This window comes from Daldinia vernicosa (assembly GCF_022497035.1).
Source record: "Daldinia vernicosa strain CBS 139.73 unplaced genomic scaffold F5Y00scaffold_2, whole genome shotgun sequence".
In the NCBI taxonomy this organism is placed as follows: Eukaryota; Fungi; Ascomycota; class Sordariomycetes; order Xylariales; family Hypoxylaceae; genus Daldinia; species Daldinia vernicosa.
Genome location: NW_025953918.1, coordinates 790,983 through 805,498, shown reverse-complemented (window position 1 = coordinate 805,498; position 14,516 = coordinate 790,983). Strand labels below are relative to the sequence as shown.

Genomic DNA, 14,516 nt, shown 5'->3' with positions numbered 1-14,516 from the left:
TGGCGACCTTAGATTACTAAAATCATTTTACTACTACAGATATGCTCAAATTCTTTTCCCTATGATCTTGGATCTTGCTTAAGAAATTATATCACGCAGTATAGTAAAGGCTTTTTGGGGGACTTGTATAGGTAGGTAAGACTTGTATAGTTAAATAAATGCAGAAAGACATGGGGAATTACGCCAGTCTATTGTAGTTGACTCGTGAAGAGGCATCTATAACTAGTAAAACTAGTATCATCTAGAGTTTCACGCTCAACAATCAGGTCTATGCTAACTAGATCCGATCCTCTACCCTCAAGCGTACATAACCGTGGCTGGGTAGTCACATATAAAACCATTCCATCATACCCATATCTGTACGTGTTCTGTACGTGTTTTACGCCTTAAATCGGGGAAACTGAGATTAATACATTCTGCTATCGGCGTTTAACCCTGGAATTCTTGCAGTTTGCTTTCTTCCCATCGCCCAGGGACGAGAGCAAGTGGTACAATACCAGAAACGTGGATCTCGGGGCCAAAGATCTTGGCGTTCAGGCCAAGCTCTTGTGTCGCAGCCTTCATGTTCTTGAGACCTTCCTGGTAGTTAGGACCGGCACGGCGGACCCAGATTTGGACGTTGTGCTCGTTCAATTGCTTGGCATATTCGCGAAGTGCCCGGATAACACCCTTGAAAGTAGACGCCACATTTGTGAAGTTGGCAATACCGCCACCAATGAACAGAACCTTGCCCTTGGGGTCCATAGGAGCGCGCAGCATCAAATCCAAGACGGTACGAGCATAGTAATAGGTCTGCGACTCGGTAGGGGCACCGGAGTATTCACCGTAGTTAGCTAAATCGTCGGCAAAGCCAGCAGACGCGATAGCATCAGCATAGACGACGGAAGCACCACCACCAGCAACCAGAGTCCAAATACGGCCGTTAGGGTTTAGGACAGTGAGCTTCAGAGAAGCGCCCGTCTTAGCGTCCAGTTCAGCAATGTAGGCTTCCTCCTTGGTAAGTTCACGGCCAAATGGCGCGGGGAACTCTATCGGAGGACCAGCATCAACATTGATCTTGTCACCAGCGCTAGAGACAGCAGTGATACCCAGGTTTGTAGGTGACCGCGCGATAGCCCATTTTACGCCACATTCAAAGTCGGCGGTTTGATCTAACTTAGCAGCAAGATCCAGGAAATAAACTTCGGCCGAGGTGCCAGCGTCGTTGGGAATGACAACTAAGGGGTTGATTTCCAGGTAGGTGAACTGGCAGTCAACGTACACCGCGTATAGACGGGTAATGAAGTCGACTAGGACATTGTGAACACCCTGGGGGACCTTCTTTAACAGCGTGTTGGCAATCTCCTCATTAGAGGGATATTGCGAAAGGTCAACAGGAATGAGTAGTTTCTCGGCCTTAGCATCGACATCACCAACGTCGACACCACCTTCGTGGGTGAAGAGAATCCAATCTCCCTATTAATGAATTGGTCAGCATTTGTTTTACGTTGATTGGTTGATAATATTTGTTTTAAGGAGATAACACGTGAGAGTAAGGCTGGTGGTATGTGTTGTTGGTACGGTGGGCGAAGGGGGAAAGTGGATGCAACAGGAGCGCATATGGTTTAGCCTTCCGTTCGCCCGTACACACCGGTTCACTCCTGGATTCCCAATCAAATAAGAGCACGGCAGTAGCCATTTTGGTGCACATAATAATTTCATAAGTGATAAGAACGCAACCTCTCCGGGACTTCCTGGATATCGTTCGCATTTCTCCTCATTTTCCCTTGTTTATTTCAACGTCCTGATCTTCAGTCTTCAGGTATCCCGTATCCTCGCAGCCACGCGCTGGCTGACTGTCATTGGAATAATTCGCCCGATGAAAAAGCATCGGGCATAAAACAAAGCTCGACAAAAACAACGCAAAATGCTTAAATGGGGTGCTGCACTTACATCTCGAACTGAGTTTATGTTGATGTAGTACTCAGTGCCTTCCGGGTGAGGTACGAAGGGTTCCACGAGGAACTGGCGCAGAACACCCTCGGTGTGTTCGACCTTCTGTACCTTGCCGGCGCGCTGGGCAATCCACTCCTTCGCCTCAGGCCAGGACTTGTTAAGGGCCAGAAGACCACTCTTGCCTCGCCTCTTAATCAACTGATCAGGCTTTGCAACGAACTTGGCGCCGCTGTGAAGTAACCAAGGGTACGTGATTTCGGCCTGGTTCAGCACCGCGTTAACGTCAGCATCCTCGGGGAAGTAGAGTGAGGCCAACTTCGGCGGCGGGTTGTGCGTCGTGGGCTTGGGAAGAGGACTCGGCTTGATGACGGGAGCGCGAGTGAGGTGGTAGTTAAGAATGGCCTTGCCGTCGGCCTCGAGGATTGCCTTTGCGGACATTGTGGCGAGAGAAACGAATTATACGAAAGAGGTATGTGCTCAATTACGCTCTATTCAATTGTCAAGATCGTTTCTAGAAGGGACAATCAGCAACTGCGTTTTCTCTGACTTCAAATGAAACCACAAGTGTGGAAGGGGAGAGATTGAATTTGGACTTGTAGAGTTCGAATTTTGGAGAATAAAGGTACAGGAGAACTCGGTGCAGATAGACAGGCCCGCAGAATGAGGGGATTGGCAAGGCCATCTTCTTTTTCTCTTACCTTGTCACAACTGAATATCTCTCAACCTAGTGATATGGAGACTACGATACGACCAGGGGATTATTATGGTGAAGGTTGGGGAAATTTTTGATTGCAAAAGCGACAATGTTGACTGCAACAACAACAACAGCAAGAAATTGGAAGATTGAAGATTGATCCTTCGAAAAGACTATGAAGGTGCGGTACGATACGGTAGTGTACGGTGCGAAGCTCCCCGCCAACGCAGGTCCAAGTTCCGTCCCTTTTTTTCTTTTGCCCAGAACCCTTGGAAAACCTCATTCCACTTTTCGGCACAAGGCACTGCTGGCTGGTCTGTGCCCAACTAAACTCGGTGGATCCTGCTACTTGGTGGGTGCGAGTGGGTACCTAAATTGAGTTTTGGAGGGGCGCTAGACCAATGTACCCTACAGGGACGGACAACATCACGCCAAAACCATTGGGGCGATCCTGGTAGCCCTCGTCAGCAATCGGAGGAGCGTTTTCGTACCGGTACCCCAACACAAACAAACGCGGTCACCTGCAATCCTATAATCAATGCCACCGGGTACCGACGTATATTGCTCTTATCTCTTACACGGCTGCATGTATGTATTCACGCATTTTGCAAGAATCATGGCAACATCCATACACGCGCTATTCTTAATTTGAATGCCTGGATCTAGGTACATATCTGCCTATGCATTATCTGCCTATGCATTGAAGCTAACATTATCTTTTTTTTAGTGAGCTACGTCCGCTAAAGACAAGTAAAGCGAAGCTTAAAGCTGTCTGTTATCGGTATCATTTCTTCCAACAGGATCTTTCTGTTGGATCTTTCCTATATCATCAATATCAAGATTCGGCCGGCTCTTGTCTTATCATTGGCAGATCGGGCTTATGACTCGGGTTTCGAAGTCAGAAGGGATCGAGGATCAGTCGGCATTGGAAGTGTCCAATCCTTCATATCCTTGATCCACCGCGATGACAAAGCTGTCAGACAGCCTCAGCTGAGGGAAGATGGAGTAATTCGCAATGCGAGTATCACGCCGCTACCCATCTCTATCGGTTATGGAACGTCCCACAACGAAACATCCGTAACGGACTTTACCCCGGAGTTGGATATTGGGGACTCCGGAAAAAATATGAAAATGAGTGAATTATAGTGTTACCTACTATCATTCCCCAATGCGGTGGGCCACTTAGACGGATGCAATACCTATGTGCACCTCTTTCAAGTGTTTCAAGTGAATGATGCTTGTCTACACATTCGAAAATTCCATCGCGTCTTCCTAGGTTTGATATTGGCTCATTTTTATTTTTTTGGTAGTCATTCATGACTATTTTTTTTTTCCTTTACATTTATTACAGGTATACTTCATACTTTGTACACCCATATGCCTTGCTAGTCCGGACGAAGGAAGCTCAGTCGGCTTGCTGTTTGTCCAGGATGGTAAGATGAATAATAAGACGAGACGTAATCTGGTGGAAGGTGAGGACCTTATGGGACGTCGATGTTAAGATCTTGGTACCGGTACATAAAAATGGGGATCTCAAAGGGCGGGGACATATTGGCAGGCCAGCTACGTACCGTTCAATGGTACCTCACTACCTAAGGTACTGAAGCTTTAGGTGGGGTGGCCTCATCAGATATGCCCAACCAGCAAATTTCAAGTCGCCAACATAAGCAGGCTTGCGCAGGATCAACAGGGTCGTTCAGTCCATCGGAAGTCAAATATGCGCCATAATTGGGCCAACAAGACATCACCGACATACTATGTAGTAGCGTGCAGGCTATCGACTCTGGTGAAAAGGGGTCCAAATATTCAACAACACACATAAAAATTTACCCCAACTGATCCGGGCAAGACCGACCAATTTTTTACCGGACATTCTGTGTGGACTCTTTTTACGTCGCGACAGCAACAAGCAACAAGCAACAACCCAGGTCTATTGCATAGAAACGGAAGGAAACTGCGGTTGCGTCGCTTTCCTTTTCCTACACTATTTTTATCATCCTTCAACCGTTCAACGCTAAACGTTTAGGTACAGGTATGTATGTATCTTGCATATTCCAGGTCTCAGTCTTACCCGGCATATCCCAACCCCGTTTTCCCCGCTGTTGAGTCTTTCGCGGTTGGCAGTGGCAGCATCAATCAACTTGGACTGAGAAAAATAATTCCCATCGCTATTCATAGCCCATCAAGTCAATCTCTTTCCTCTCAATACACATTTCATCCCAAATACTCCCCTTTTCCCGTGATAGCCTCTCTCGCCATTAGCTTGGTGATTGCAATTTCGTCTAACACCTGTGCAGCTTTCGGGGCGACGACACGGTGAATTCCAATCTTAAGGTGCGTCGAGTTTACAACACTTCCTTTTTCAATTCTTAGCCATTTTTCTTGCATTGTCCGTGTTTCATCAACTACCTTAGCTTGGTCTTTCGCCGGTCCGATTCAATTGGCCTTGCTCAGCTTTGACGCTGACGGACCTGCTGAATCCTTCCAGTGCAAAGGCGGGTTGAATCGGCCGTCCTAAAAATCACCGAGAATCCCAAAGCTTGGTTTACTACTGAATAGTCCAAATGATTCCCCCTCTATTAGCGAACCTACATTCTATGAGCTATATTCAAACCAAGTTACGTGACGTCTGTAGCTAACTTTGGTCGCCCACACCACAGAAAGTTTTTGCGGATTTCATACGACGAAGATGTCTTCAGCTGCGGCTAACGGTGTGAACGGCACCTCCAGCGGTGGGTTATCCGCCAACGATAATATCGCTCGTTTCGCTGCTCCTAGCCGGCCTCTCAGCCCCCTTCCCGCACACGCCTTATTCAACGACAAGACAAGATGCTTTGTCTACGGTCTCCAGAACCGAGCTGTCCAGGGCATGCTTGATTTCGACTTCATCTGCAAGAGGCCCACACCGTCAGTTGCAGGTATCATTTACACTTTTGGTGGTCAATTCGTCAGCAAGATGTACTGGGGAACCAGCGAGACCCTTCTCCCGGTTTACCAGGAGACCGCTAAGGCCATGGCTAAGCACCCCGATGTTGATGTTGTAGTCAACTTCGCCTCCTCGCGAAGTGTCTTCAGCTCAACGATGGAGCTGATGCAATTCCCTCAAATTAAGACCATCGCTATTATTGCTGAAGGTGTACCTGAACGAGTAAGTAAACACTACAAATAGCCTTAGCTGATTAGCCATTTATTAACCCACGTAATAGCGAGCACGAGAAATCGCCCATGTCGCGCGGCAAAAGGGTGTGACTATCATTGGCCCTGCTACCGTTGGTGGTATTAAGCCAGGTAGCTTCAAGATCGGTAACACCGGTGGTATGATGGACAACATCGTTGCTTCCAAGCTTTACCGCAAGGGTTCTGTCGGCTACGTCTCCAAATCTGGCGGTATGTCGAACGAGCTAAACAACATCATCTCACAAAACACCGATGGTGTCTACGAGGGTATTGCTATTGGTGGTGATAGATATCCGGGAACCACATTCATCGACCACATGCTGAGATATCAGCAAGATCCTGACTGTAAGATTCTTCTACTGCTCGGTGAAGTTGGCGGTGTCGAAGAATATAAGGTCATCGACGCGGTGAAGCAAGGTATCATCACTAAGCCAATTGTCGCATGGGCCATCGGTACTTGCGCAAGCATGTTCAAGACAGAGGTTCAGTTCGGCCACGCTGGTTCCTTCGCCAACTCACAGCTCGAGACCGCGGCTATGAAGAACAAGCAGATGAAGGAGGCGGGATTCCACGTCCCTGACACATTTGAAGATCTCCCTCAGGTTCTCGCTGCTGTCTACAAGAAGCTTGTCGAAGAGAAGACCATCGTCCCTCAGCCGGAACCCGTTGTTCCTAAGATTCCCATCGACTACTCATGGGCCCAAGAGCTTGGTCTCATCCGGAAGCCTGCTGCCTTTATCTCCACCATCTCTGATGACCGTGGACAGGAGCTTCTCTACGCCGGTATGCCTATTTCTGATGTCTTCAGGGAGGACATCGGCATTGGTGGTGTTATGTCTCTCCTCTGGTTCCGTCGTCGTCTGCCTGACTATGCCTCCAAGTTCCTGGAGATGGTTCTCATGCTTACTGCTGACCACGGTCCTGCGGTCTCTGGTGCCATGAACACGATTATCACCACCCGTGCCGGTAAGGATCTGATTAGCTCCTTGGTTTCCGGTCTCCTCACCATTGGTTCTCGCTTCGGTGGTGCGCTTGACGGTGCTGCAGAGGAGTTCACCAAGGCTGCCGATAACGGCCTCAGTCCCCGTGAATTTGTCGACTCTATGCGCAAGCAAAACAAGCTCATCCCGGGTATTGGTCACCGTATCAAGTCGCGGAACAACCCTGATCTCCGTGTAGAGCTGGTCAAGGAATATGTATTGGCCAAGTTCCCCAGCCACAAATTGTTAGATTACGCATTGGCTGTTGAGACGGTGACCACCTCAAAGAAGGACAACCTCATTCTCAATGTTGATGGATGCGTTGCCGTCTGCTTCGTCGACCTGATGAGGAGCTGCGGCGCTTTCAGCGCCGAAGAGGCTGAAGACTACATGAAGATGGGAGTCTTGAACGGTCTATTCGTCTTAGGCCGCAGCATTGGTCTAATTGCCCATTATCTTGACCAGAAGAGACTGCGTACCAGTCTATACAGGCATCCTTGGGATGACATCACTTACCTGCTCCCGACTTTGTCGAATACTGGACCCGTCGGTGAAGGCAGAGTAGAGGTTTCGGTGAAATAGATAGACAACTGTTATATTCCGCGGCGTATTTAGAGGTATCGCATTTCAATGCGTTTCTTTTTTCTCCTGATAAATGGGAAGAGTTTTGCTAGATAGTTACGCAGGGGCAGAGATAGCTACTCCAAAAGGTCAGGTCGAGGCTGATTATGAGCGGAGATTTACCATTTAGTTCAGCAGACGCATGGTCAGAGCATGTCTGTAGCATAATACCAAGTCGTAAAACTCATTGTCAGTGTTTTTATTAATATGTACCAAAAAAATTGTGATATTTAAAGAGGCTTTTAATCGAACATGGAGTTGGTCCGTGAATAGTGTTTACATAGCAATACATCCTTGCCCCTTTTCCGATATTTTCTCTTTTAAAAAAGGCGTGATTAATAGAGCATTATCTCCCAGCTTATGTCCCTAGCTTACATAATGCAAGGCAATCGACCATAGGCGGCAGTTGGCAAAACCTCGGGTGGTCCACTTAAAAGTCAGCATTTCAATGTCAGTCAAGCTTCGCAAGGACAACTACAGTCGTTGATATTGACGTTTAATTCGCGTAAGCCCGTGAAGCTTAGTCGGTTTGCAAGCGCCGGGATAGTTGCTTGTAATAAAAAGGTATGTAATATATTCTTCGTCGATGATCCCAGCAACTTTCAAACCTCTCCTCTACTCTAGCGTTCTTCGAAGCTTCCTTAGAAAAAACTTCCAAGACATCAACTAACAAGCACATCAGCAATCTACGCCAGAGCACGACGGGCATCAATCCTCAGGGATAAAATATCCGCTGTACTATTCGAAGAGGCAATTTTATTCCCACCATCTCCACGACCTAATCGTCGACTCGCCCAACTCGATCCATCCACCCACGCGAATAAGAAAGAGCAAGAAAAATAAGATGTCGTACTTTCGCATAACACTTCACCGCTCTGCCATCGGTCTACCAGAACGCACGCGCGGCGTGCTAGCCGCGCTCGGTCTGCGCAAGCGCTCGCAAACCGTATTCCACCCGGTATCCTCGCAGTCGGCGGGTATGATCCTTAAGGTCAAAGAGCTGGTCAAAGTGTCCGAGGTCGACCGCGCGCTTACACCTAAGGAGCTGCGCGAAGAACGAAAGCCGGAACCTGGTTTCTGGATCGAGAAGGCTGTGCCGCGGTGAGGGTTTTTGGGGTTGGTGCGAGGAGCGGCGAGGCATGCTTAAGACGGCAATAGGGAAGAATAGGGTGGCGGAGAGGAAGTTGATATACTGGAAAGTGTGAGGATATGGGTGCCTTTCTAGTAGTAACTTCAGCCAGAATCGTTGCCGGTAAGAGGCAATGTTTCGAGGCCGATTGCTAGAGGATTCGTGGGCTTGCATTACCTACGAACTCAAAGCTATTACCGTTGGTTATCCGTGGTCGAGTCGGAAGGCCTACCGGCATTCAGCTTAATACGGGAGGTCGCTTAGGATTTATGCTATGTACATATAATGTACAATCAATACAGTAAAACATTCACATTCTACTTGCTTGTTTAGGGCCGTTTAGCAGTGATTCTCCCCCTGTTCCTGTTCGTATCTCCAGAGGTCTAACTTTAAAGCCACAACTACCTGACGTAAAGAATCATAATGGCATTACTCGGTAAGATCAAGTAAGCTAATCAATTCATAATGCTAACGTGAGGGGATTCCAAATATAATAATATACCTTTAGGCGATCATATCCGCATATATCAATATTCTTATACCATTAGAGCACAGCTAGTTCAAATCATCTAACTCTTTAACTATCAAATTCTTTTCCTTCAAAATGCTCTCCTGCCCATCATTTCATAACAGGGTCCTGGATCTTCAATTACATCTTCAATACTTTTCATAATAAAATTCCCCCTACAACTTACTAAGTAACTCTTTGTGTAACATATCAGATTACCTCGTCACTCTCCCTACTCAAAGATTGGGTGCCTTTTCCCATCAATAAAGGTTCAAGGTCTCCCGTTAGACATATAGATATTGCTAGAAGTGACTACCAGTGGGCGTTACGCGACTAGCCCCCTAATAGTAATCCACTCGGCTATTTGCCTATCGGAGTCTGTAATAGGGGGGAAGTCGCCAACCAGGTGATGGTCCCATTTAATAGATCAGCTAGCTTATCAAAAGCATAAAAATAGAGGCAACGAATGGGAAGTAACGATTAGGACGCGTCCAAGACGCGCCCAGTATGCGATTGTGAAACCATACGGATTCAAGGATCATATTTGTTCATGTCATGTCACTCTTTATTTCCTCAACCATTTATTAGCTTTCACACATGCCTATAAGATGCCTACTACACGAGCCAAAGCCATCCTCACCAACTTAATTGGATTGGTATATTTGTGATTCCCTAGATTATGGCGACATCGTTGTTATTGGTTATTATTAGGATTACAGGATTATTAGGATCTAGCTATTGTTTATATATGCGTACAATCGCAGGCAGCGACAGCCTCATTACAATGAGTGCCTGAGTCGCTGTTGCTATGGATCCACATATTTGGGAAGTTCTTCCGTATCTTGCGGCTCTGAAACCGGAGCATCGGTCCTTCTCCCGATTGCCAACTTCACCGATCCCGGAGATCGTCCGGATCTCTGCCGGCTCCGTGATCCTTACCTACTTTACAGTCACCTGCCTTCCCCTCCTTACAAACACTCTTTATAACGTTATCTTTCCTTCTTGTTATAATTATTGTCTCTCGTATACACTTACCGGGTCTCTTCTATATACTTATCGGGTCTTTCCTATACATTTACCAGGACTCTCCTATACACTTATCGGGATTCTTCTATACATTTATCCGGACTCCTTTATACACTTACCGGGTCACTCTTATACACTTACCGGGTCACTCCTATACAATTATCGGGACTTTCCTATACACTTATCGGGACTCTCTTATACACTTACCCGGACTTTCCTATACACTTACCGGGTCTTTCCTATATATTTACCGGGTTACTCCTATACACTTATCGGGTCTTTCTTATACACTTACCGAGTCTTTCCTATACACTTATCGGGACTCTTCTATACACTTATCGGGACTCTTCTATACACTTACCCGGACTTTCCTATACACTTACCGGGTCTTTTCTATACACTTATCGGGACTTTCTTATACATTTATCGGGACTCCTTTATACACTTACCCGGACTCCCCTATACACTTACCCGGACTCTTTTATACACTTATCGGGATTACTCAGTCCGGTTAGAAGGTTTCCCCTTATATTACTTTTTGTCAGCAACTTCCTTACTATACTGCTATAGCAATGCCCCTTCCCATCGCCGACCTTCCCACCGCCGACCTTCCTACCGCCGACCTTCCACACCAGCTTCTCCGCCGACCTCCCCGGCGACCTTTCCGGCGACTATATTGGCAACTTCCCCACTACTGGAATCCGGATCCTTCCATTCTTTACCTTCACAAACACTCAAATAATTATTTAATCCTTCCTTTCTTCCTTACCATTCCTCTTCTTTCATAAACATTTCACCATCAAGGACAACACTCTCCCCTTCTTGCATCATATTTTTTCTACAAATACACAGGCTTCTGCTGTGGTATTCTACCATTATTAATAATTTTACTATTTACCTTCCCTAAAATCCATTCCTCACACTATCTATCTTCTACTGGGAAAATATTTCCTAGAGGTGCGTATCACTTTTTTTTCCCTCTTTCTCGCACACATTCATCTCGCACACATCCAAACAACACAATCATCTAACCCTAAGCCCTCGTGGATACAGTGTATCCATGTAGGTATTCTACAAGGTAATATTTACCCGTGACTTGTACCACAAATTGTTTTATTTATTCTCCCATCCTTTCAAATCCTCCCCCTTCCCTCTTCTTCAAACCCTCTGCTGTTCACCTCATCCCACAATTAGAGCCCCGGTATTCCATCACTATTATTTACACTATCACCTTCGCACATAATTATCACCACGATCGTCGTGGCTTACTACTACGTTATTCTAACCTGACTAGGCAATGTCGTTACCTTGGGTTTTCGAGTTGTGTTGCTTGATAGCCTTCAAAACTGGAGTCTTGATAAGTCATCAACTTCGAGCGCAAGAAATAAAATAAAGCGACTTTAAAGAAGTCTGACGGATATTTCGCGCGAATTGTTGCAAGTCACCACAGACCATCTACTCTAAGATAACTACGACATTTCAGTCACTACTAAGAAGCGAGGACCAGAAGTCATACACCTTCACAGCAGAACAAGCCATACTGAAGGTCGAGCCGAGTTAGTGTTGTTGGTTATAGGTACACATGTGACCTGAAATTAGAATGGAGCGCGAGAAGCCGAAGCGCTAGGAGGCGAAAGCCACCAAGAGATAGACCTTCGTCCTGACTGGTTTAAAAGCATGGACAACCAAACGGCAATCGAGGCGGCTATTATCGCTGCACCGGTAGACTTCACAGGTGGAAACCGTATCGCACAAGCTCATCACCATGTCTTGGTGTCACTAATTAAATTAAATTAACCACCAGGTAAGTCCATTGCCGCAATCGAGCGTTGGGATACAGTGACTAACACGGCTATGATTAGCAGCTACATAATCTAAAATAATACACCGCTAAATATGGTTGAGGATTAGGCATGGCCTTCGGCGAGTCCAAAAAACTGTCCTAAGGAGTCTATCTATTCTCCTCCGCGGTCCTTACGCCTCTTTGAAAGGGCTCCCCTAATGGGTGTTCTTTGCCGACAACTCTATAATAAGCGCAGAGCTAGCACTACCCCCATAAATCCAGGCGAGGAGTTGTTCAAGCCTCTCAAGGCGTCGGGAAATCCAACGAACAACAACAAGAACGGCGCCATCATTTCCTCATTATCTTCTTCCACACCATCAACTACTAGTTTAGGTGGCTTGATCTACCCTAGGTGAGTCCAACAATCACACATTGAATCTCATAAGCTAACGCATATCAGTTAATAACAAGCCGCTGCTTAGGTTAAAGGAAATACCTTACGGGGGTTGATCGACCACGGGATGTCATATTCACGAGGTCCATAATGAATACCCTGGACTCGGCTCGACCTCGATATTCAGCTACTTCTTTAAAAGCAAGGCTCTATGATTGTGGTCCTTCCTGAGAGACACAATTCATCCAACATAGGCACCATAAGCATTCACCCTGAAGGAAATACAGTGAAAATACAGCAAAGAAACTCCAATGCGTCATGAGCAATGACGTTAAAAGGCTCTGGCGGTCACCCGTATTAGGCCGACGAAAGGTGTTTGGCGCGGAGAAGATACTATGGCCGGTTTTTTCCCCGGCGCCGGCAGCCGTCTAGGTCATGAAGGAGACAGAGTCGCTTCTGTCCCTATCCTCCGCAAACAGTTTAGTGGGGTACAATACGAAAAAAGAACAACCGCTGCTCCTAGTTTAACATAACTCTAATTTACTCAGAAGTTCCCGAGACGCCTAAGGTCCGGGACACCAAGCTGAATGACAACATCCGGATGATTTTTTGCCGGGAGGATAAGAGACGTCGGTGCAATACCAGCGGCACCGAGTATTCCGAACCGAAGTGGACCAGCCGACTTGGGCGTCTACTTGGGTGGCTAATCATCTTGATGCTTGATGGGTTTTGGCATTAATAGCTGTTGGACCTTAAGCTACGGTTGTTGAATGCTTTTTGTGAAGGGTGAAGGGTACTTTATCCAGCATCCCCCTTCCAGCCATCTGTGCTTTGTAGTAGGTTGTAGAAAGTTCCTGCTGCTCAACTCCCGCCATGACAAGTTCGACAGGCCAAGTGTTAGTGGGCACTCTAAACTCCGCTGAACCACGAATATTGACTGAAAGGACATGTGGTCGGCCATTAGTCTCTGAGAGCACGTCACACGAAGGAAAGCGACTGAAATCTGCCAAGTCTAGTGACTACAGACAGCACTGGCAACGACGACAATCATATCTCCATTCCAACTCATAGTCTGTCGCAGTCCACACAATCCACCAACCCGCTATCCATCTGCAATCCACACCGACGACGAATCGACAAATAGATAAATCCATAATCCACAGCCGACCTGGCTTTAAAAGGATCCGGAGACACTTCCAAGGACACGCCGGAAGTCTCACTGAATAGTCATCGGAATCGACTTCTTCGACCACATCATGTTTACCCACATGGGAACTGTATGTTTCTGGCCAGGGTGGAATATGACTGTTACGATTGAACATAAGTTCGGATGGCGATTTGGAGTCATCTACAAGCTTGTTCCATGTGCAGCCATAGGACCCACGGCCTAAGCACCAAATTTAAGATTTCGGCCAGTTAAAATGTCAGAAACTCGAAGGAAACGTACCCACGAAACTGACCCCCAAGTTCTAGCCCCGAAAGACAAAGAAGAATAGGAAACCGTATCGCACAAGATTTGCATCAGATCATGTCTAACCGAGTTTCATCCCGTACCCGACGCAAAGGCCAGTCTGTGGACTCGATGGGAGTTTTACGTCGCGAGGAACCCAAGTATAACTTGGACGGGCTGTTGACGTGGTATTATAGCCGTATAACGGGAATCCGCTGGTCTGATTCCAGAGATGTGGAACTTGAACTGAACTATCCTGGTAGGACCCCCGAATAACCCCCCCCCCCACCTGTGAAGTCTACATCTGCTCTAGATTCTAGCAAGTCTAACGCGAGATATAACAGAAAACTGTATGGGCAGGCTTTGTCGATTTGCAGAGAAATATGCAGACGAAGACGGGTTTAGTGTATAGCATGATTAGAAGAGCGAGACGTTCATCTGAAGCAGCGGCATGATTAACGCCGAGGGTCAGATCCCGATCCCGATCCCGAATTGGCTCGAGCCATTGTCAAGAGGCTTGTCCGAATGATGGGGTCACTGGAGATTTTCACTGGTATGATGATGATGAGAACGTCAACGTCTATCAGTTGCTATAAGCTAGGTGGCTACAGCGGCGCATCCATGGCGCTTTAGACGTCTAGAGTACTACTCCCTTAAGGGAACAGAGCTAGAGTTTCGCCTGACATGAGAGATCCTCGAGTTCGTATCCCCAGCCCCTACCTGCCTATAGCATTACTCTGCCTGGTTAGCGCCGGCGCCAGGTAGCCGACTTTGATCAAGGGAAAAGCCGTCGAACACGCCTTCTTATAACGGAGATGG

The 14,516-nt window shown here is 46.9% G+C and overlaps 3 protein-coding genes across 3 annotated transcripts; 2 read left to right on the top strand and 1 right to left on the bottom strand.

Moving 5' to 3' along the window:
• Positions 1-429: 429 nt before the first annotated feature.
• On the bottom strand, positions 430-2,373 carry F5Y00DRAFT_257191 (uncharacterized protein; the record flags this gene model as incomplete). Its single annotated transcript, XM_048010521.1, has 2 exons — positions 430-1,455; positions 1,933-2,373. 2 exons carry the CDS (start codon positions 2,371-2,373, stop codon positions 430-432), a joined length of 1,467 nt encoding a protein of 488 aa, XP_047869821.1.
• A 2,913-nt stretch (positions 2,374-5,286) lies between these two features.
• F5Y00DRAFT_62274 (citrate synthase) lies at positions 5,287-7,451 on the top strand. The gene is made up of 2 exons (XM_048013909.1): positions 5,287-5,777; positions 5,836-7,451. Exons 1-2 carry the CDS (start codon positions 5,319-5,321, stop codon positions 7,366-7,368), a joined length of 1,992 nt encoding a protein of 663 aa, XP_047869820.1. The 5' UTR covers positions 5,287-5,318; the 3' UTR covers positions 7,369-7,451.
• Positions 7,452-7,850: 399 nt separating this feature from the next.
• Positions 7,851-8,856, top strand: F5Y00DRAFT_223922 (uncharacterized protein). Its single transcript, XM_048005928.1, has 2 exons — positions 7,851-7,971; positions 8,090-8,856. Exon 2 carries the CDS (start codon positions 8,252-8,254, stop codon positions 8,510-8,512), a length of 261 nt encoding a protein of 86 aa, XP_047869819.1. The 5' UTR covers positions 7,851-7,971; positions 8,090-8,251; the 3' UTR covers positions 8,513-8,856.
• Positions 8,857-14,516: the final 5,660 nt, after the last annotated feature.